We start from the raw sequence: 25,350 nt of genomic DNA on the forward strand, positions 1-25,350 counted from the left end.
TACTGTAAAGTGCTAGGATAATAACTTTTACTTTGAGCTAGTGAGGAAGAAGTGTATAATAACAGTTTAAAAACAGATAATATACAATTATTTACATAATAAGAGCAAATTAAGTGTATACAGTGAATGGCTTCAAATATTTAGACAAAATGTAATATGAGATAAAGTGAACTACAATATACATATAGCATCATTTTTAAATGGCTACTTATTGTTTAAGTAATCAGGTTATTCAACACCAGTATTACCTTTGTGAATAGGTAATTGTTCCATTAGTTGTTCACTCAAATAGCTGACCAAAGTTAATTGATAATTAGACTTAACTATATAATTAGACTAAACACAGTCCAACCTGATTGCAGCCAGCCTGTTGCAACTAAACCTCAACATATACTACCCCTTACCATGAGAGGGAAGTTGTCATCCCAAAGTTTCTAGTAGAATACTATGCCTCAATCAAAGGAAATTCCAGAAGAGATGATGAAAAAAGCTGCTAAAACTTGGTTACAAAACCAATTTTAAGGCTCTAGGACTCCTCCACACCACAGTGAAAGCAATTATCTTCAAATGAAGGTCATTTGAAACAGTGGTCCCTCTTCTCTGGAAAGCCTGGACTTCCCAAATTACCATAAAGGTACAGCAGTGACTTATTCAAGATGTCACAGAGGATCCCAGAAATTGAATGGGTAACAATGGGATACATGGAAGCGTAGCAAGGTAGAACCTCAGCAAATCCAATAATAACATCAGTGCTCATCTCACATTTGCAAAGAAGCACATGGGTGATCCCAATCCTTTTTTGAGTAATGTTATATAGACAGATGAGCAAAAACAGATGAGCAAAGTCTTTGGAATACACAGGTCCCAATTTGTTTATCAGAAAGCTAATGCAATTTTCAAAAGTAACAGTATCATACATGCAGAAAACATGGGGGTCATAGTGTGATGATGTGGGAATGATTTGCTGTCTTAAGACCTGGAATACATATTATTATTGAAGGAATCATGAATTCTGCACTTTACCAGAATATTCTTAAGGAGAATATTTGGTCAACTGTCCATCATCTGTAGCTGAAGTTTATTTAGATTTTACAGAAGGCAACAAAACAAGTCTATAACTGAATGGCCCACAAGAAACAAAAATGACAAAATCGTAATAAACCCAATAGAGATGTCATATTATCATTAACCTCTTAGTATGTCTTAAATAAAGTAGATCTACAAATAAGATTGGGCTAAAATTCCAGCAATGTGAAGGATTCATATCAAATTCTAGGAAGCTTTTAGTTCTGATTATTGCTGATGAAGCTGCCACAATCAAGTATTGAAAGTATGGTGGAAATTCATTTTTCACAAGGGAGATAGGAGTGTTCGATAACTTTGTTTTTTGCAATAAAAAAGTAATGATTAAAAAACTTTTGTTTGTTCACTGAGGTTCCTTTTCTTTAGTATTCCATTTTGGCTAAAGGCCATTCATTCTCTAAAATATGACAAAAACAGAGGGTATTACGAAGGAGGCAAATATTCTTTTACATCACTATAGAATATAAGCATATCATTCCATAAGTAAACTAATGTGTGTTGCTGTCTTGGTATCATTTTGTGTTCTCCTAACTTTAACTGTCATTTCCAAACTAGTAAAAAGGAGGGACATCACGACAGAAAAAGACTCTAAAATGTCATTCTGCTTAGTACCCTTTATTTAAAATTCAAAACTATACTACAGATTTTCACCTCTGATTACAGGTTTTGGCTAATAAAGCTCCTCATTGTCATTATTATGCTGTTAGATGTCACCACTTTATCAACATTGCACTTACATCTTGTCTATAAACTGACCCCCAACAGTTTTCTGTCCTGAAAATATGACTTAAATGCCTTAAGCTTGAGTGAAGAAGAGTTTTTTTTTATTGACTAAGGGCATGCAATTAAGTAATTGGAAACATTCATAGAGGGAATCTCTTAGTGCAAGAAAATGTGGGTGAATAATTTTGTAAACTGAAGTAGGTATGCAAGACTTGCAGTAACTTGCATACAGCATATAATGTTTGCTTGTGCCCTTATCATCTTTTACTACCCTTCATTTTCTGCACACAACCCAAAATAATGGTTTAATTTGGTGACCATAACTCTGTTTGTGTATTCATTGTTGTTCTTTCTCAGTCTTTAAAATGTAACTTTATGTCAGAATGGCTGTACCATGTAAAATACATTCTCATCTGCAAATGTATTCAAGCCACTCGTAAGTTTTTGAAGTTCAAAGATTTTTTGCAATTACCAGCACCATTTGCATATTTTCCTTTTCAGGAGGTTCTGTGTTTTAAACAGTATGTAGTTCAACTTTGTATTGGTAGTTTTTACTGGTTAAATATTTACACTAACTTGACAGAACTGACTCTTTGGTGCCCAATAAAAATAAAATGGTGGTGAGTGTGATTCGTAATATAGTGTTATTTCAAACAAGAATTGTTGGCTAATTAATTAATGATTTGACTTTTACCTTCTGAGTTTTGTATAAAAGGCTCATTCCTAACCTGTATTCTATTATTATTCTTGCAGCACTGAAGAGATAATGTCATGGTTTTTAGCATTCTGTGATTCTCCCCAATATTCTCTATGTTAGGGTGCAGCCTACTCCACTACTCCACCAGCTGTTTACTGCCTTAAAATTTGCAGAAATCAAAAATATGAAAAAGATAATGTGCAAGTGTGCTGTGGACAGTCGGATGAATTGCATAGTGTCAGTATAATTTGTTTTTTAGACCCTCAAGGATGTTAGAGGTAGTAAAAAGTATATGTTGCTTTTTATGATTTCTCTGCAGATGGTTGATTTTGGTTTAAAAAGAAACAGTGCTGGTTGTAGCATGGTATGCAGAGTTTAGTGATACTGGCTCATAGATCCAGAGTCCTCTTCCCAAACACAGAATAAATATATACACTCAGATTTAATTGGTGTAATATTGTGCTGGTTCTCACTTTGTGCTCTGTGCTGTTGGGGTAGTTCGGGGGCCCTGTGGTCCTAAACTGGATTAACAGGTTATAAAATTGACAGTAAAGACACATTTGAATAGAATTCAAATACACAACATAAATATGTGTTTCTGAGTCACTTGCAAAGCTGTGATGGTTGCGTAACATTTGAAAGATGCAGTTGAATAGATTACTTTTTTGGTAGCCTGACTTTACCCCTCAAAAAGATTTGCTTTGTTATTTTTTTCTTACTTGTCCTTTTATTTTGTATCAGTCCTACTGTAAGAAAAAAAAAGTCTGAAAATCCTGGTATCAAATCATGGTATTGGATCACTGTATCATTATAGAGCAACAGACATCATGAGACTAGACATAATTGTAATAATAATAGCGCATTTTATTTATATTGTTTTCCTGTTCTCAAAGTGCTGAAGCCCGCTTTCACTTCTAATAAATCAGCCTTTTTTTGAAAATGGTTTCATGTTATTTTTCCAGAATGATGGGTAAGTCTGTGCTGCTTGTAGCATATATATAACAAGCCACTTTTATAAATGGACTTTGTTTTACCAGAATTTTGAAATCATTAAAACGTATATTCAGTTTCTTCAGCAAATAAAGTCTCATTTATCTTTGACTGAAAGAAAGCTAAACTGTGATCCTGTAAATGTTGAAATGTTGTAGCTTTTTATTTCTATGGTACATTTAATTCTTTTAAACATGAAATCAGTTTATTTCACAACGCTTTTTGTTTTGTTTAAGGAGGAGTATTTTTAAACTTTAATAAGACCCAATGAACTGCTTCATGTATAATCAAAAAAAAAGTACCTGCATTACAAATAATCTAATGTCAAAGTAATCTGGGTTACAAGTGCAGCCATTAAAATATTAATCAGTTAAAAGGTACCATTAATTCATTAATACTTGTTTATTCAGGAGTATCAGATGTTAAATAAAATACAATTATAGGACTACCTTATACAATATTAAATTTGCAGATACTGCCCTTGAGCAGTGGTGTCCAGAGGAGGTTTCTGAGTATATATTGCACAACAAAATTCTAAACATACAGATGAATGGAATACTTTCTTGGAAAACCAACTTTGCCTCTTGAAACATTGGCATTGTTGATTTTTCTGTGTTGGCTGGTTGTTTTATATCACTGTACTATTTTGAAATAGATCTTCTTTTAAAATCTTCACTTCTTGTAGAAAATTTTCTTTAGGATTTCACTTTACTTTGCATTATCCACTGTGGCTTCCGTCATTATAAAACATCTGGACCTAGATACAGTGAAGCATCGCCACTGCCATTGTTCATGGTAGAAAAGTGTCCACAGGAATATGTGTGATATCACACCTGTGCCAAACATAGCACCAGATTTGTTAAGTACCTTACAGATATTACTCTTTGCTACCTATTTTCTCTTCCTCGGTAATGGCAGGTTGCTGTAACATTATAGTTATTGAGCATCACTTGGTAGATTTCTTGACATGCAGGACTGGATATTGTGAATGACATGCATGTATTTTCTAACATATATCAGATACATATATGTTGTAATTATTAGTGCTTTTACTGTGATTTAATTAATGTGTAGTGAGTTTTCTTATACACATGTCTGATTGGTTCTTTCTATTAGCCCTATCCCAGGTTTACTTTTATATTCCTTTATCTTAAAAATACAGCTTTTGTTACTGTCTCTATAACCTTAACTGTAGAACTGAGAGAGATCCATTTAACCTGAATTCAAGTGAAAGGCTTGAATTACTTTAAGCACAAATGGATTGTATTATACAAACAGAATAATTATTTAAGTATGTCATAGTACAGGAGGTATATCTTTATGGAATAAGTCATTTTTTGTTTGTTATCAAAGAATCTGGGAAATAAAACGATGTGGATCCATCTGGTTCCTCATTTATTTTCTGTGATTTCGAAGTCATTACTGTTGGAAGAAACTTTCGGGGCTTTCATGATTGGCTAGGTACCTCTCTCCTTTTCTGTTTTTCTAACTTATTACTAGTCACCCCCAACAAACGTTTGATTTGTCAGACTATAACAGTAATATCTGTGAAGCCAATTTATACTCATACTGGTAGGTGGAGTAAGCTCATGGGAGGGAGTGATTTTGTCTTCTCTAGAGAGAGTAAGAGCACAGTCACGTATGTTAGACCTTCCAAACATCATACTGGAAGTCAAGAGGGTTAGCCCATAAGAGGAGATCCATAATTACACCAGTAACATTGGGTTGAAAAAAGATGAAGAGTTTAAACAATGTTGATTTTAAGAGTTAAATGTGTCAGTGTTTCCCCAAATCTTTTCATTAGAGGATAGCATTAATTTCCAGCTTTTTAGTGCATGGGTGGGGTTACCGCTTAGAGAGGAGGCACTGATAAATAAATAATAGTAGTAACAAATAATTCAGTAGTGCAAAAAGCATATTTTTACAACACGGAAAGGAATAAATGTATATGTTTAATTGAATTAGAACAAAACATACACACAAAAAGACATACATAGAAAATTTAATCAAAACATCTATATATATATATATAATTCACTAAGCCGCCGACAAGTAAGACACCTGTCAAGACACCCATGGAAAGCACGCCGAAAGGGGCGTGGATTCACTAAGTCGACGACAAGTAAGACATCTGTGGTGCACGCAGGAAGGAGTAACGCCGGAGGTGAATCGCCATATGCAGCATGTAAAACGGTTTGCGAGGGGTATCCCATGGGATCCTTAAAACAATCCTTTACAATTGAGGTTAAAACACAATGAAGTAAGCAGTCTTTAAAAAATGAGTTTTCGGTTACGGCGCACGACTGCGTGCACCATAGGAAACTGTTTTACACGCTACATACAGCAATTCGCATCCGCGACAAACATGCATCTTCTTAGATGCTCCTGCAGGAACACGGAAAGTCTACGTGAGTCACAGGTGCATCTGGACTGTGCAAAGATGACAACGACTCAAGTGACGAGTTGGAGGTGGGCACATGAGCAATGGTGGTCCACCAGTTTTCAGTCACGAACGATTGTGTGATGGTTCGTTCCGTGCATTGTTACGATGTTGCTTTTCTTGCTGATTTATTACATTACCGATTTTTCAAATGTTAATTTTCTCCCTGTGCTTAAAAATCATTAAAAAACCGGCCTGATTATGCGGCTTACACGAAGGTAATTCATTTGTTCTTATGTTTTAAATTTATTTTTCCAAAATATTGTTAATACCTTTGACCAATTACATGACTTTCTAAGTACTCAAATATTGAAAGAAATTAACAGTTGGCTACTGCATTATCACCCACCTTACTTTATTAGCAATACGTTTCTGTAACTGCCTGTTCTTATTTTATGTTACTTTCATGTTCATAAGTCTTACATTTAACCGTATTGTTTTTTCTTCTAGATAACATTTCTTAGTAGTGTTTAATCTCTCTACTCAATGCCTGAGGAGAGCCATAGTCATCATAATGCTTACGGTTTTTGTAAAGAATTCTAACATTAAGAAATATTTTCAATTTACCACATTCATCTTTAAGCATTCTTTCATTTTCTTGCCCTTTATCTTTTAAATAATGTCTGCATCTGCCCAGAACTGGCCTGTTTGAGGCTAAATGGAATCATTTTATTCATTTTTTTCAATTTTTTGTTCTAACACTTATTTTTCTTCCTGATAATAATCTGAATGATAATATTCCAAAAGCCCGAATTTTATCATGGATTCTGTTTTAATTACTTTATTGCAATAATTTAATGTAAAAAGCTAACCTACACAAATTTCTGGGAAATCCTTTTTTTGTGTTCCAGCATTTATTTAGCTTCTCTAGGTCATTTTAGGTACAATTCCTGTATCTTGGCAGCTTTGGTCCTCTTACATTTCAAGTAATATATTCTAGGCGTATGGCCACCACCGTGAATTTTCAGTCATGCATGTCATTTTGTAAATAACTTAAGTCTATTTGTATTATACTCATCTCTGTTTCTTGAGTGCAGCAGTTTTCCGTTATCATTAGAGTGTCATATTTTACTTTGTTTTTGCCACTAAAGTAAGACATTTTTTTAATACCATTTTTTTGCGTGCTGCAAAAAAATTGCCAGGATCTGGGAGGTGTCCCTGAAAATACATTTTAGAAACACTTTATGCTATTATAAATTGCATGATTTATGAAAAAAATATTGCAGCAGTGAGCAGATAGCTCTTTACAGACAGTTTGGAATGCCAGCTGTATGTGAGTGCTTGACAGGGTGGGAGTGGCAGATGCCTGTCTGGCAGGGAAGAGAAGTTCCTTGGGATGGCAAGAAAGAGGGCAGGCATGTAGATAAAAAATATAAATAAGAAAGTATTTTCTGGCTCCTGTCTTAAAATGCAGTTCCTCATAATTTCCATGTCCCCTATGTGAAAGTTAGTGTTTGCCTTGGTCTCAGTGATGTTGAAATGTGTAAGACTATAGCAGAAAGTGTCAGAGACTGCTCATACTGATTCATGCTATAGAATTACCTTAACTCATTTAGAATGAAATAGCCATTTTAACTCAGCACACACAGTGTCTATGGATGGTTTATATTTCATGCTGAGAACACGTATGTGGATGCGTCATGGCTGCAATGCATTCCCAGCATTCATCTGATGCGTCCTCTGAGCATGTCCTCAGAACTTAAGGCGACGCGTACGCGAGTTGCAGTACCAGCAAAAATCAGGGGGTGCAGTGTGTTTAAGTTGGAACATGACTTCAGAGTCTCTGTTTACTATCCACATGTGACAGCAAGCCGCTTTGCAGATCCAACACGATGAATGTATGTGCTTCGATGTTTAATGAATGGTTTGATGTGGTGAAGCAATGGTGCATTTTTTTTTTTGAACCTTCACCTCAGAATCAGAATGTACAGAAGCATATTTGAGCCACAGAGAAAAAAATTAAATGACATAGTGAAAAGGTCTGTTTTGTGATTAAAGTGGAAATTTCGGCTTTAATCTCGAAATTACACATGTGGGGGAGACATGGTAGCTCAGCAGTAGCGTTGCTGCCTCTCAGAGAGTCACGTCGCTGGTGTTCCCAGCCTGGAGTTTGCATGTTTTCCTGGTGGGTTTACACAGAGTGCTCTGGTTTCCTTCCAAAGACATGCAGGTTTGGGGATTTGGTGATGCTAAAATGATGCTAGTTTATGTGTGTGCTTGTATACACCTTGCAATATACGATGATGCCCCGTCCAGGGATTGTTTCTGACTCATGCCTAATGCATGTTGGAATAGGTGCATCCCTGGATTGATGCATGTAATCTATAAACATTTGTTCTTTTTGGAGATATTGTGGCAAAGTGTTCTCGCAATTTAACGGATGTTCAAGACAATTCACAACACAGTGAAGCCGTATGTTTTCTCACTGTGATGATATTTCACATTGCCACCTGGTGGAATCTTCCAGATTTACGCAAAGTATACATACAAGTATAAACAGTACACCACTTGCGTAGCAGAAGCATCCGCAGGAGCACGCATTGCGCAAAGTATAAACCCGGCCCAAGTTTTCATGTGGCATGTTCTGTGTTACACTGGTCAGTGGGGAGGCTTTTGTTTGCAGATTGTGTATCTGTTGTGATATGGTTCATTTTCTTAAAATATACAAATCTTAAATGATAAAATGATCCATAGGTAATTTATTGTTTATTCTATTTCATATTCTTTATCATCAGATGAAACCTGCAGTTTGTTCAGCACTGTAACACAAGTAGAATACCCTGATTACCATGGGGTATTTTGGACCCTGCCTGGTTCTATTTAAAGCCTTTTATCATTTATGAAATGTTGATCCATGAACTTAAATTTCTGATGTTGCCTACTGTAAAAGAACTAACAAAATAAACATTTTGGAACATCTTACAGAAATTTCACATGGTACACTCTCGTAAAATGCAAAGTTTTGAATACAACGACCTTATTGATTTCACCTTTAATTTAAGTTTACATTAAAAAATATTCTGTGGTAATTTAAAAGCTTATATCCAGCTGGGAATATATGGTTCTACCTTTGCCTAGTTTTCTCTCCATATCCCAATAACACAGATTTAGATTAACAGGTAATTTGAAATGCTCTTTGTGCGCGTGTATGAGTGTGCATTTCAGTGGGCACTGTGCCCAGTGTTTGTGCTGTCCTTGAACCAAATGTCACCAGGAGAGGCTTCTGCTCTCATACTAACTTCTCTTAGTTAACAAAAGCGTTAATATGCCATACTTGTGCAGGATTTATTTAAAGCACTCTTAATCACTTTTATAATGAATTCTGTAACACCTACTACTGTGAATTACTTTGAATTGCAGTGTCAATTATTTCTTTTCCGTTTTTCTTTTTTTTAATTCACTTTTTAAAATCAAGAACTTTTGTATATCACCAGGTGTGTGAAGTTTAAAGACATTACAGAAGATGGATTTCAAATAACTTGGCTATTGCTAAGTTATATGACAAAATGTTAGCACTGCCTGGCTGCGCTAACATTTACTACATTTAAGAGTGTACACACAATGAAGGAACAGGATGTTTTGTTACAGATTCAACCCATGTTTATATATTGATATGTTCATCTGTTTGTTTTAAATAGCTTGGCTGCCTCCAAAGAAGCGGCTGCTCGAAAAGCCACTACTCCAATGGCTCCGTCTGAATTTCTGGATAAGCTCATGGGCAAGGTGTCTGGATATGATGCAAGAATCAGACCTAATTTTAAAGGTAAGCATTGTACCATAAATAAAATGTATGATATATCCTTATGTTCTGATATGTCTAATCAAGAAACAAATCAGAATTTTGCATATATAGAGTCAATTTGAAATATGTACATTCATAAAGCTGAACGAAATCATTAGTGTGTTTATGAATATTTAAATAATATAAGTCATTTTATTGTATATATTTGGATAGGCCGGTGGCAGATTGTACTTTGGGAGAGAAAAAAATGTCAGTTTAGCATAATGACATGTAATGTTTTAATTTAAAATGGCTGTAGATTGCTCAGTTAGTGTAACAGAAAAGACTGATGCATTCAATATTAAACCCAAATTAAAAGGACTGCCAGATTGATTTAAGGATATCCATTAATTAAAAAAGGCCCTCGGCAGGTATTCAAATGATGAAATGTAATAAAGGAATCCAAGACATAGCAGCACTTGAAGCTGTGCAGAGGAAAGCAACCAAGTGCATCCCAGGACTTAAGGACATGCCCTATTCTAACAGACTCAGAAAAAGTGGTGAAAAGAAGTGGTGAGGTGGTTGAAAAAGTAGATCCAGTAACATTCTTTCAGCTTAAAGGTGAATGACATACTCGAGGACATCAGTGGAAATTATGGGAAGTCCATTTAAAACTGATGTCAGGAAGATCTTCTTTACATATAGAGCTGTGGGACTCTGAAACAAACTACCAAGACATGTAGTTGAAGTAAAACGTTTTGACAAGCTTTAAGAAGAATCTGGATGAGATATTGGGACAGCTTCACTATTAAATATACAAACAAGCTTGATAAACTGAATGGTCTCCTCTTGTTTGTCAAAATCCTGATGTTCTTAATGTTCTGATTTTGTTATTGTTAGAAAGGTGTCATATTTGCATGAAAAGAAAATCCTCAGGAATTTAAAATATGCAACTGGACCAGTGCACAAAATGGCTTTTTTCAAAGAGTTGAAAGGCATAATACTTGATCACCTGTTTTGTTCTTTGTTTGACATTGAATTTGAACATTAAATGTAAACTGGTGAGGAAATATTGGAAAAAAAGAAATATTAGACACTGAGTCAACAGTGTCAGAGTCAACATGTTATCAATGCCTTCTGAATGAATTCTTCTTAAATAAAGTTGCTACTGTTTAGTCATTTATCCGTTGGATGTGTACATAAAACAATTTTAGCATTTACTTTGAAAGTTATTGGTTAAATTTTATCCAAGAGAAATATAGCAGTGCAGAATTGGACTGTTTAATCAAAGTAAATATTTAAACTAAACTAATTACAGGATAATGAATTGTTTATTTTTTGTTTACCTACATTAAGTAATGTTTCATTGAGACTTTGTATTTGCAATTTATCAAGAATAGATCCACTTTTGCTCTTCATTATGAATTGTTTGATTTTATGTAAATTTAAGGTAAGCTTTAAAAGATGACTTACTAAATCTGACATCCTGTACAAAACCTTAATGAAAAAGGTGCTTTTTTCTTTATATTTCATCCCTTTACTAAAATATAGGAGTGTCTCTGTTTTGAATTTTTTAACATAGTCAAGTGTATTTTGAATCAGTACAAATTACAGCAACAGTCAACTGGAGACTTGACAAAAATTAAAATCTTTGTCATTCATCCATTTTCAATGCTCATTTCTTTCCATTCCATAATCTCATATAGCAATGGGCACAAGACCAGAAAACAGCTTGCAGGTATAACCATTTCTCGACTATTCATATACACCCAAGATACATAAATATAGAGTTCTTATTATGAAACAGATAAACTGATCACTAGCTGTCCTTTTCTCAGTAGATTTTCACATTTTGAAGGTCTGGTGTAGGTTGCTTAACATGTATATGATTTGGTAACTTATTGCAACAGAAGCATTATATATTACAGCTTGTTAGCATCCTCTTTTAGTGGTAACTTGTATCTGGAATGTGCCTAAATCAATACATAGGCGCATGGTCACAAGGTTCTTCTAGCCCTAGGTATAGCAAGATTGTTTCACGATGTGCAATGATTAATTAGTGACATGTTGCATGTGAAACACAACCCTGATCTGATATGAACTGTGAAGAATGTACAAATCCTAAGTCAAACAATAACATTTCAATACAAGGAATTACCAAAATAGAGGATTAAATGTTCACAACTCAGTTCAACTGAAAAACTTTAAATAATTTTTCACTGTTAATATTTCATATTAACAAATTAAAAGTATTAGTTGTTAAATATTCCAAAATAAGCAAAAATACAAATGCACTGAAAATGACCAAGGGCTGGGTGACAAAGGGGGGTACAAATCTTGTGTGAAAACAATTCCATACAGACTCATGGCTCCTGCATAAATAAAATATTTCAAAGACAAGTTGGCTATTCCACCTTTGTCTTGGCAATCTTATATAAAATACAGAAGGTTCTACAGCCACATATTCAACAATGTAATAGTTTATATTTAAACTCTAAGATCAGTCTGTAATGACATTGTTTCTCTGATTTTCTGTGAGACCATGTCACTTAATGAGGAGGAAAAAAATTAGGCCGACACTGAAAACAGAAACAAAATTAAATATAATGGGATACAACATGCATGACTAAAATAGATAATTAAACATAAAAATGGGAATTGTGCACTAACTTAACTTGCAACTCAGGCAAAGTAGGCTATGGTTAAGGTAAAATAATGAGTCTTAAAGCATTATTTGATGAAAGCCTGCCCCATCAATATTTTATGTATTAAAAGACACTTAAGAGACAAAACAGCTGCAATCTATCTGTTTTGTTACTCCTAGTGTATTTGTAAAATATATGTATTCCTGCTGCTGGGATGGTTGATAACTCAATGCAGGCTTAAATTGGTCTAAGCCAGTTCAGGAAATTAATGGATAGAGTGGTTAAATTAATATAATATTTTTAAAGAAGAAAGTTTATTTTTCAATCCAGCAATATATCATGTAAATCTACTTAATTTAATCATATGATTGCAAGTGTCTGGAACATGTCACGGAAGCATTAGGTGTAAAACTGGAATGTACCCTGGGCAGCACACCAGTCCATCACAGAGCACACTCACTCAGACTAAGCACATTTAGAGTCACAATTTAACGTACCTTGGCATGAGAGTAGAAAACTAGAGTAGTTGGAAAGAGAGTGTATGTGGACACAGGAAGAATGTAAAGAAGCACAAAGATGGTGAAGACGCTGGAATTCAAACCTCTGTTGCTCTAAACAGACATGCTAACCTACTGTTTCTCAATAATCACTTGACTCATGGTTGCAAGACTTAGAAAATGATGTTAGAGAATTCACTTAAGAAAAACATCTTTTAAAGGAATAGTCTATGTGTATGTATTTTTAATTTCAAGCTTTCGTGGAGAACAGTGATAACTATGTTTTTAATGGACTGGACATCTATGTAGACCAATGCTGGGCAACAGCAAACAATATAAAAAAAAAGTTAATGAAAAACTCTTAACTTTAATCATATCACATAATCCATATGTCAAGTCATCCAGACATATTCTTACCATGTCAAAAGCACATGCAATTTTTTGCTAAAATATTGTTAAACAAATAAAAATCAGAGTAGAACACTAACAGGAGGTGCATTCAGACAACATTGATTTGTTAAATTGAAGACCAGCTTCTCCCCCTCATTCATTGGTCAGGAGTTATGTCGTCACTTCAGGAGCTCAGTTCCATTTGAAATTATTTTGCGTTCATGCACTACTCTGATTATCTCAAAGAATTTATTTTACTTGGTAAAAACTGCACGTGTTTTTGCACATTGTGAGCATAGCACTGGATTACTTGACGTGAATTAGGCAACATGAGTAACACAAAATTTTTTTAATGGATGTTATTAATATTGCTTGCTGTTATCCAGTGCTTATTAGATGCACATTCTATCAGAATCTTTGTTTCTTCAGTTCTTTGTGAAACATGAGACATTTTTATTTGATAATCACTACAAACCACATGGTTTAAGTAACATATATAAAAAAATGACTTCTATATGTAGCACTCCTTTAAGAAATGCTTATGGAAAAAGATAATATGTAAGGCTTACACCTTGCTTAAAACACAAGCAAAAAAATATTTCCTGAACTGTCCAATATCTAACATTTTAACATGATTGAATTCAACTGATCATGTTTCTTGCATGCAAGAGTACAATGACAGTCACGTCTGCTTATACTTTAAAGCATTTGTCTTGAGTAACTGACAATGAATTCTTTAGGAAGATGCAAGCCCCTGTTCCATAGTTAATTTATCTGACTAGTGAACAGAGCAGATTAATTGCTTTAGGTTTCCATTTCAGTCTAATGCTTCATTATATATTCTGTAAACATTCATTTGTCTCCTTCTGTCATAAAAATGGGCTATTGTGACCACTTTTTCCTCTATTAAATTAATATTCTGTGCGTTCAGTACAATTTGTTCTTCATTAAAACTTGGGTATTAGAATTCAAGTTGTTCTTTCTACTTAAATTATAAACTTTACTTATTTTATTTTTACTTAATGAAAAACTGAAAGCACTTGGTAAATTAATATTTCACTGAATTTAAGAGCACTGATGTAGAATAAACTTGCATCTTTTATTTTAATGAGTATACAGTACTTAATTGGAAGTTAAATAAAATATGAGTTACTTTGCTGATAATGGAAGGATTTATCAACATGCCTTAAATATTTTCAATGGTCTGTTTCCAAGTAAAGAAACAAAAACTGCTTTCTTTTCATATGTACAAGCAACAAGCATAATCTAGTAGAAAGTACTGTACTATTCTTTATTAATAAGCTGTACAATGCGTAAAAATACATTGTTTACTTTCATCATTCATTTGTATTATTATTGGTTAGCATAATGGCTCTGTAGTAGCACAGCTATCTCATAAATCCAGTGTCCTGGTTTTAGTTTCATTCCTGGTTGTTTTCTTAGAAGAGTTTGCATTTTCCCCCGTTGTTTGCACAGGTTTCCCCTCCCACATCCCAAAGACATGTGTAAGGCTAATAGGCAATTCTAAATAGACCCTCTTGATATATGTATGTTAGAGAATGGGGCCTATAGTGAATTGGTGTACCATCCAGGAGTTGGTTCCTGCCTTGTGTCTAATTTTGCCACTATAGTTCCTGACCCTGCATAAATCTGAATTAAGTTGAAACCAGGTTGAAAATGGTGCACTCTTATTATTAATATTCATTATCCACAAATAACATTGAATTATTTAAAGTTATTAGTCTTGTGTGGATTTTTTCTAGCCTGCTCTCATAACAACTTAAATGTTTCAAGCATCCAACCATTCATTTACTACGCCTAACAAATCTATTTGCAAAACTCATGTAGTTGCAGACTAGGTAATAATATTCATACCTGCTTATTTCACATTCTATTATTTTGCTAATTAACTTTCACAAAGGTTGTAATGTTTGCTAAATTATTTTGCAGAGGTAACACCCCCTGTATTTTGCAAGCCTAGTTTTTCTCATTTCTTGGTTGGATGGTAACACTACAGAGTCATGATGCTGGTTTCTTGCTGTTTTTTTTTTTTTTTTGGCCATGTGTTTATTGTAATTAGTGAAAGCCGAACTAAAATAATCATTTCGGACTCGGAAGATTCATATTTTAGTTATATAGGGACAGCTATAACTAATGGTTAAAGCTTTGCAAATCATATATCTCTTAAATATAAATAAAGCAAAAGAACAATAATAACATCCATCCATCCATTATCCAACCCGCTATATCCTAACTACAGGGTCATGGGGGTCCGCTGGAGCCAATCCCAGCCAACACAGTGTGCAAGGCAGGAAACAAACTCCGGGCAGGGCACCAGCCCACCGCAGGGCGCGCACACACACACACACACACACACCCATGCACCAAGCACACACTAGGGACAATTTAAAATTGCCAGTGCACCTAACCTGCATGTCTTTGGACTGTGGGAGAAAACCGGAGTACCCGGAGGAAACCCACACAGACACGGAGAGAACATGCGAACTCCACGCAGGGAGGACCCGGGAAGCAAACCCAGGTCTCCTAACTGCGAGGCAGCATTGCTACCCACTGCGCCACCATGCCACCCCCAATAATAATATGTTTAGTATTAATAAATCATAGAAAACATTTTTTTTCTTAATTGGCACTACTTCTTTTAAAAGTTCAAAAAATTCTTGCTTAATTTAATTTATTGAAATAAATCTTTTGCAATTCTTATACACTTTCACCATACACTAGACACTATCACAAAAACAGGATAGTTAAAATATAGCAGAAGTGTAGCCTGGCTTTGTGAAATTTAATGAGCATGGTACTGCATTCATCATTCTGAACACATAACAAGAGGCACAGTATGCATGCTGATTATACCTGCTCCATATGCCAGGTAAAATCATTTTAGCCTGTCGTTTTTCAATCTAGCATTTGCCCTCGAAAACATGAACAAAAGCACACAAACCAGAGCAGTTAACCTGGAGTACTCTTATGATCAACACTTCTTTAGGTGCAGTTTACATTTTACAAACAGACTGTGACAGAGCATTTGCTGATCTTAGATGATCAAAGCCTCCGTACAAGAGGGAGTACTGTCAGCATTTCTGGCCAATCAGTTTTTGTTAATTGAATAGGCCAGATTCAAGGTAAAGGAATCGTTTTTCATTAATTTTGTGACTTCTGAGTAATTAATTTTGCCAGTGTGTATCTATTACTTTACTTGTTATATGGTCATTGTTTTCTGTTTAGCTATTCATTTTATTTTTAAAAATATAGTTCACCCATTTAGAACTATGTTACTTATGAAGGGATATTAGATAAAACTAACAAATAACATTTACTAAAAAGCTTTGGTTATTTTAAATAAACTGAATGAATGAAAAGAACACCAACATTAATCCCTAAATGAAGTCATTTTGAATCACATTTGTACCATGATTTTTGACTTTTTTACTAATTATGGTACAGTTTTTCTTTAACACTTTATTAAAATATATATATATTTATTTATATATATATATACTGTATATATGTATATATATATATATATATGTATATATATAATGTCTTTGACTTTCCTCAATTTATGAAGCAAATCAAAGGCATGCAGCTGTGCTTTTATTTAGTTAACCCATACTTCTGTGCTTCTGAGAGGTAAAAATGAAGAAATGAAGATAAGGCATTACATGGTAAAATGTACATAAAAAACTTCTCAGAATTTATTCTGCTTTTATAAACTGACACGTTACCCACATTAAAATAATGTAATTGGTATCAATTTATTATGCCTTGACTGAAATAAAAACAGATACTTTTCCTTAAAAGGACAATAAAATGTTGATCGGGAAATGAGAGGGAATGAAAAGCAGAGTTTGAAACAAAGGTTTAAGGTCAAAAACAAAAAAAGCTGTCTTATCAGAGCATCAGGCAAAAACTGTGAACAAAAAGTTAAATAGCCAAATATTCAAAACACAAATAAACTGTGAAAAAAGCAGTTTTTAGAATTTATCTTAATACCGTAATAACACACATACAAGGGTTTAAACCAGGAGAGAAATCAGAATCAAATAAACACAGGCAAGGAACGATGAGTCAGAAACAAAATTGAAACACAATCCTAAAACTAGGACCTTCATGGACTAAACCTAACTAAGAAATTCAAAGCTTTTTGAAGGATAAGGCACTGTGCGATCATCCTCCTCTTTAAACTGTCACTTCCTGTAATGTCATCAGCATGACAATCACGGTATAATATGGCACCTCGTAAATAAACAAAAAAGTCACTGAAGTTGAATTCATCTTTGTTGACTGTTGTTCACTGTAGATCAGGAAGTACAACTTACACATTGAATCCTAATTTGTAAAAAAAAAAACAAATTATGTAAAATCACCCATATAAAAATGTCTTGGTACTACAGATACACGGCTGAAATGAAGTGGATAGGCTGCAGTAGCTGGTAATCAAAATGATAATGCCCATTATAAATTAAAAATGTTCTCATGGAATTAAAAAAAATCATCAAGATTCTTTCTGATACTTGTCAAGGTTTAACTTCAATTGCATGATTCAGTAGTTTATTCCATACTCCCATGATCCCTTGTTTAAGAAAGTGTTTTCTGGCTCCTGTCTTAAAATGCAGTCCCTCGTAATTTCCATCAGTGTCCTCAAGTATGTGATTTGCTATTTAATTGAAAAAATTCTGATGCATCAACTTTATTTATTCCCTCTGAGAAATGTAAAGGCCTGGATTAGGTCCACATGAGGCTTTCTCTGTAAAAAATTTAAGAACTTTAATTAGCTTGTCAGAGTAAAACATGGCCTTTAGCCCAAGGATGCACTTGGTGGCTCTTCTCTGCATGGCTTCTGTTTTGCAGTGTGGTAAACAGAACTGCATTCAGCTGTACATCGCAGACAAAATGAGATACTGCTCCAGAACACTCTCTTCATCCTACTGCAGTGAGTTTCCATGATGTTTGCACCATCCATCCAGTTTCTTAACCCGCTTATCCCAGACAGGGTTTCAAGGACTATGGGGTCTATCCCAGCAAGCACAGAGTGCAGGGAAGGAACAGTCCCTGTCCAGGATAACAGTAGTGAGTATTTAGACAATAAATAGTACAGCAATAAAGAAACAAAGTGAAGTTATCTTTTTGGTATTGTGGCAAAACTTTTCTATAAAACTATATCATAGCATTGAAAATGATCTTGCTGTCTCCCTCCCTCATTTTGGCTTTTTACAATGCCGGTTAGATACATGAAAACAACCAATACTTTAAATACAGCTTTGATTTTTAAGGGCACCTAACCAATAGCTTTTGGCTTTGTTTACTAAATCGCCAAATGCAAGTACAGGACAATTAAACCTGGTGTATCTCATCTAAGATAGGAAATGATGATAGCAGTTGTGGTGCTTGTACAAATGATTGTATGTTGCTCTTACACAAGCAATTGAAGCAAAATTTTTTTTTGTTTAAAGTAGCGTGTGGGTTTCAAGGAACAATACAAGACAGTAGGCAGTCAGGCTTATCAGTAAATGCTAAATTCACCTGAAATCATGTCATTAACACTAGAATTCATTAAGCATACGAAAGAACTCATAATCCCGGCCCATCTTAAATCTCTTCACACCTCTCTATCAGCGTCTTTTGTTTTGTAAATGGATCGATCAGCAGAAGCAGCAACCAGACTGCTGTCCCAATTCTGCATCTTGACGGAGATTAGCTCGTGGGCAAAAAGTTGTCCCAGCTCAAGCCATGGCTCCTTATCTTCATATGAGAGCTGGATTTGTATAGGGTAAATAATACAGTATATCGTTGTTTGGAGTAAATGCATTTCATGTGTGTGCCATGTCTACAAAGATCTGAGTAAGTGAAGAAGAATGCAAGAAATGCTGAACACATACCTAAAGCAGAAACTTTTTCCATGTTATACTAATAATGACTGAAATGTATAATGTGTGAAGATTTTAGTCCAAATATTAAATAAACACGTGTGCTTTTCTTCAAGAATATAACCAAAGAAAAAAAAGCATTCAATTAAATATGGCTGTCAATGAGTTAAAAACTCAAACTCAAATGTTAATTGACAGGGAGTGTTCTTGAATGGTGCAGAGGAAAGAACTGCTGCCTTATAACAAGAGGAGCATGGGTTTGAGACCGGGCGCTCCACATTTTGAGTAGTGAGCTGCTATTATTATTATTATTATTATTATTATTTTTACAATACAGTAAAAATTGTGGGGAACAGCCCGGACACAGACAGGTAGACATCGTTTTAAGCACCACACATGTTTATTTACAGACTACTATTTACAATAACGTGAAGCACACAACCCAGTGCCACAGCACCAATCACCCTCAAGTCCAGGCCCTTACACAATGCTTCTCTTCTGGTCTGCCTCCACTCCTCTCCTCCGAGCTCTGTCCTCTTCCACCCGACTCCAGCCATCGAATGGAGGGAGGCGGCCCCTTTTATGTTCACCCAGATGAGCTCCAGGTGCCTCCTGATAACCTTCTACCGGCCCTCCCAGGTGTGGCAGAAGGGCCAGCTGTGCACCCGGAAGCACTCCGGGTGTCCCTGGTCTTCTTCCCCCCAGCAATTCCGGGTGTAGCGGAAGTGCTGAGGGCCAGGACTCCTCAGGCATGTGACCACGGGCCCCTATAGGGTTGAGCTACCATACTCTGTTCCCGTGGTCCCCATGCCAGCCAGGGCGGCTGCCCTCTCACGGTTTGGAGGAGGCATAATTCCTCCTTCGGTCCTTTTGGGCGTCCAGGCTGGGTACCACCCCCAGCCTCTCACCACAAAACATATGATTTGAGTCTGTAACACCCGTTGTAAATCGTGGCTACTTGTAAAAGTTAGCTGTTGTGTTTTTATTATTCAGTTTTATTCTCTCAGTGACGTTCACCTGATATTACAAACTTTAATGTCCCTCTTTGAGTTGATGGCATTTACCGGTATCTCCATTCTTTTCACAAGAGCAGTGCTGTGGCTGATGTCTGCTCAGAATTATTTGTTGTACTGGCAATCAAAGATACAATATCCCGTGACGGCTATCAAACTGGACAAAGGCTGGACCGTAGCAACAGACAGCTTCTTTACAGCGCTTTCGCTGGCTAATAGACAGTTGCACTGCAGCACAACTCTGCTTGGCAGCATAAGTAAAATGGGACTTCCACCTGCAGCTAAAGTCACTTAAGTACGTGAGCAATTTGCCACGCTAGTGTTTAGATCTGACAACGTTGTCAGTTTTTGGTTTTTATGGGTTGCTATTATGTTGCGCATGTGGTCACTAATATAATATTTGGCATATGATGCACATGACTTGTGACTAAAGACATCATAATTGCCATATTATATATTTATTCATGTACAGTATGTACAATATTAGGTCTGTATCATACACTGTTCTGTCCTACTACTGAAAATATATATGTGATTTTCCAGTACTAAAGAATTTCAGGTTCTAGGCCAAAGTTGGCAGGATCTTGTGCATCATTTCTAATGTATCCAGAGTGTACTGCATGTTGGCTTCATGATTCAAAAGGCAAACATGAGTTGTTAATATTATGCTGATTTGGTTAGACATTGGCAGCTGTCAATTGGGAAACATGGTGAGGAAAGTTGCCTTCCAGTTCCCTTCTGCTACGTAGTAATGCCACCAAATTGCAAATGCCACATTAGACATATGTAAATGAAAGACTTGTGTGTGTGTGTGTGTGTGTGTGTGTTTATGGAGCAGTCTGCTCTGCTCATACTCAACTACAGCCACTAGAAGGTGCATGCAAGCATTTTTGGCACTTGCTTGCACCTCATTTCTTAATACGAAAGACATTTGTGTGTGTGTGTGTGTGGACAAGTCTGCTCACGCTCAACCACAGCCATGGGAGTTGGTGTGAATTCTACAGAAGATGTAGAAGCTTATACAAGTATAATTTGCACTTGGTGATATAGCACATGCATGCACTTTTAAATTTTTTCGGGGTACTTGCATGCACCTAACTTCTCATTCAGCCCAAGCAGACAAACTCAGCTTTGTTGTAGATGCACATTGCATGTTCACACAATGAGTTACCTTAGGTTTGCCAGAGACAGGGTCCAGCCTGTCCTGCTCAATTTGTGCCACAGCTGAACTCGACTACACATCTGTCTTGGATACTCATGACAGAAGATACAACCTGTCCTGGCCCACTTAGCTGACGCCTCTGCAAGTTCACCAATTTAGTAAAACTGCTAGGGAGTCTTTGGGTTGCTTCTTTGTCCCGAAGACCACACACAGCTAGTTCATAGTATTTTACAGGCCCGGCCCCATCTTACTACCATATTTTTCCCAGTCTGTAGTGCTACCTCCCTCAGATCTGCTATGCCAATGATTAAGATGTCAAGTCATCTACTGAACACTAGTTGCGTAAGCAAAACAAAACATTTATTCGCTTGGGATAGAATATCTTTGCAGATACTATAACATGTATGTTAGTGGTCATGAGTAGTATGTTGATAAATTAAAATTGCTTGTTTTCTCTAAGTCCCTCTTAGGTCAGGCTCAAAAAGTTGTGATCACCATTCATGTTTAAGATTATCAATGTCATTTAATTCACTTCATGGTCAAAGAGACAAGGAACCTATTCCTGGTGCAGCAGATGCAAGGTAGTAATCAGGCATGGACAAGGTACACTTCCATCACAGCGTTCACTTACATATACACCCATACTCCTATTTTGACAGTTTAGTATATCTAATCACTGACCATCAGTATCTTAAAAATGTGAGGAAAAATCAAATATTAATAAATAACAATGGAGAAGAAGGGCTGTGTCTTGTGTTCACAGTGTATTGTCTGTAGTAATATTCTTAGTAAGTAGTAAGATAAATAGCTAATAAACCATTTACAATTATATGTGATCATTTCAGATTAGTTTATTTTTACTGGTGAGGATTCAGTGCTGCTGCCTCGCAGTTAGGAGACCCGGGTTCGCTTCCTGGGTCCTCCCTGCGTGGAGTTTGCATGTTCTCCCCGTGTCTGCGTGGGTTTCCTCCGGGCACTCCGGTTTCCTCCCACAATCCAAAGACATGCAAGTTAGGTGGATTGGCGATTCTAAATTGGCCCTAGTGTATGCTTGGTGTGTGGGTGTGTTTGTGTGTGTCCTGTGGTGGGTTGGCACCCTGCCCAGGATTGGTCCCTGCCTTGTGCCCTGTGTTGGCTGGGATTGGCTCCAGCAGACCCCCGTGACCCTGTGTTCGGATTCAGCGGGTTGGATAATGGATGGATGGATGGATGGATTCAGTGCTTCTTGACTTGGCACATTCTGAAATTAAAGTTCAATTGTACTTCTAATCGGTGATCCTAAATTGTCCCTAGTGTGTGCTTGGTGTGTGGGAGGGTGTGTGTGTGTGTGCCCTGCGGTGGGCTGGCACCCTGCCCAGGATTTTTCCCTGCCTTGTACCCTGTGTTAGCTGGGATTGGCTCCAGCAGACCCCCGTGACCTTGTGTTAGGATATAGTGGGTTGGATAATGGATGGCTGTATTATGTTTTACAAAACTGTGTTTGTACAGGTTATTATCTTTTGCATAGCAGATGTGCTGAACAGACCTTATTTAGCTCCTGAAAGCATTTTTAAATACATTTTTTAATAACTCCACGATATTTCTGTTAATTATATATTGATTTTTGAGAAGAATTTATGCCAGTTTTATATTGTGTTTACCATTTAGAAATTGCATATTGGCATGCAAAGTCTGCTACTGATGGCTGTCTCAATATTGATCTGATATTTTGTTTTTCAGGAAGCTAAGATATTAGAACAGCAAAGATAGAAAATAAAAACATATTGTACCTTCCATCCTTTCCAACAAGTCATGTCATTTTCTAACCTGCTTAACCCAGACCGAGGATGTGGGTAATTTTTGCGGGGTGAGGATGGATGGTGGTTGGATTCTGTCCTAGACAGCATAGGGACCAAGGCAGGAACAAACTCTGGACAGGGCGCCAGTCCATCTCAGTGTGAAACACTCACACCAGGCACACACTAGATCCAGTTTAGCATCACAGTTTCACCTAATCTGCCTTTAGACAGTGCTTAGACAAGAGGAGAGCATGCAAACTCCATGCAAAGGGACCTGGGACACAGACCCTAGTTTCTTTACTGTAAGGCAGCAGTACTACCGCTGCACCACTGTGCAAACCCCTTTGCAACATCCAGAACCATTTGGGATTGCCCAAAAATAATTCTTCATGGCCTCTCAATACACTTCCCACACACTGCCTTCACTCTAACCATTGATGCATTTGATGTTGATAATGTCCACCAGTGAACCATAAGGTTGCCATTATTACAGGTACTGACCACTGTTGGCCATATCCACTTATGTCCACAAATGAGGACTTTAAAAGGGTTCATTACGACTATGTATCCCACTCATTACAAGAGAACTAGGAGTATTTCTTCTAGAAGGAAATGACAATTAATGGTTAATCCTGATTAAATGTATTTTTCAGCTGGCCTAAGAGTAATGCTTATGTCTCATTTTGGTCTTGAGAGTTTATCTAGCAGATATTCCATCTGTCTGAGTCAGCTCACTTCCAAGGGACGATAAGGTGACAGCTCAGATGTTGTCCATGTGCACTTTTATAAGGTATCCTTATAAGCAAAGTTACCCTTTTAATCACAAATATCCAATAACAATTCACCACTTGAATTCAGATCACATAGAATGTTATTTTCTATTACACTCCATTATTTTATGCTAAACTGAAGTCTGCCAGTAAGACCACAGCAGGAGGTAACCTTTTGAGTACCACTGTCTTTTCAATAGACACACACTTACTCTTTGAAGCTCAAAGCTGAACTGATGTGAACTCATTGTGTAATGGTACAGACTACAACCTAATGGCACACAACTAGGTGATTCTGAGTATCCACAACAGAAGCCTTTTGATTTGAGAAAACTTTTATCATTTGAGAAGTGGGATTGAGTGTTGAGATGAGTCTGTCTTTCTAGCTTATAAATGCTTTTTAATAAATGTTGGTAGTTATAATTATAAAGATTAAGAGGATAGATTAGGTATAGATCAAGCCAACTCTCTTTCTCTCCTCCCTTAATTTTTGCCTCCCCAAGTGAGGCTAGAACCCACTTCACATAGTCCCAGTCCTTTGACATACCCAGAGACAGAGCACGTCCAAAGCAAAACAAGCCCCCACGTAGTGGCGTTTTAGGATTAAAAGATAGAGATATTTATTACCAATATAGTCTAAAAAAAAAAAAAAAATGTGCATTTAAAATATATATAGTCTTCAGCAATCTTAGTGCATTAAGATAATACACTCAGACAATAAACCCGGGGGATAGTAAATAAAAAAGTCATACCTTAAAACATTACAAACAATCAGTCACAACTGATTCTTCAGAGTGTGTTAGACATATGTATTTCCACATCTTTTCTGTCCGATTATGAGGGTAGAGGTTAATGGCGAACTCGCACTTCTTAGCACGTCTATATTTGCTTTACTCTAACATAATAGTAATGATAAAAATCCATTATATTTATATAGCACCTTTCCCATGCTGAAGGCACTTAACATCAAACACAGAAACATAACAAAAAATAACAAAAATAAGAAAACTGAACACAAGCTAAAAAATAAAAGTTTATTTTTTCTATTGGAGGAGCAAGAGTAAGCAGTATTATCTTAGAACTGCACCATTATATGACGTGTAATTTCCTTTCCAACTGTTCCTATGTCCTATTTTTTTTCAAATTAGATGTGTACATTTATGGTCATACTTAGTTCTAAACAATGATCCATATAGAGGTCGGGATGCACACTGTTACTGTATTGATTTCATTTTGTCCCCAGGTCAATTTTGACAATTTGGCTATAAATAAAAGTGAGATGAGGTCACAAATTTGTCTGCAGTCTCTCTGAATTATTCTCTTATGTTAGGAAACAACACACTCTATGTGCATTTTACTGTAAGCAATCTAGGAAATATGTTTGGTCCTAAAATGTGTCTTGATGCATGCCTCAGATTCAGTATTATTCAGACTTTCTTTTGATATCCTACAGATGTGATAGAAATCTAACATGTTTATCTAATGACACACAAGGATCAGTGTTAGCATTACACCAATTAATATTGCTTAGATTTTCTTTTTCATGCTCTGCA

At 36.1% G+C, this 25,350-nt stretch overlaps 1 protein-coding gene across 2 annotated transcripts in view; it reads left to right on the forward strand.

Annotated features, from left to right (window-relative positions):
• The window catches only part of glra1 (glycine receptor, alpha 1), a 169,523-nt gene that overhangs the window by 7,096 nt on the left and 137,077 nt on the right, over positions 1-25,350 (forward strand). For both annotated transcript variants that reach the window (XM_039775877.1, XM_039775878.1), the window contains exon 2: positions 9,572-9,696. In XM_039775877.1, coding sequence (XP_039631811.1) covers positions 9,572-9,696 — 125 coding nt within the window. The remainder of the gene's footprint in view (positions 1-9,571; positions 9,697-25,350) is intronic.

Source organism: Polypterus senegalus, chromosome 13 (assembly GCF_016835505.1).
Source record: "Polypterus senegalus isolate Bchr_013 chromosome 13, ASM1683550v1, whole genome shotgun sequence".
NCBI classification, from domain to species: domain Eukaryota; kingdom Metazoa; phylum Chordata; class Cladistia; order Polypteriformes; family Polypteridae; genus Polypterus; species Polypterus senegalus.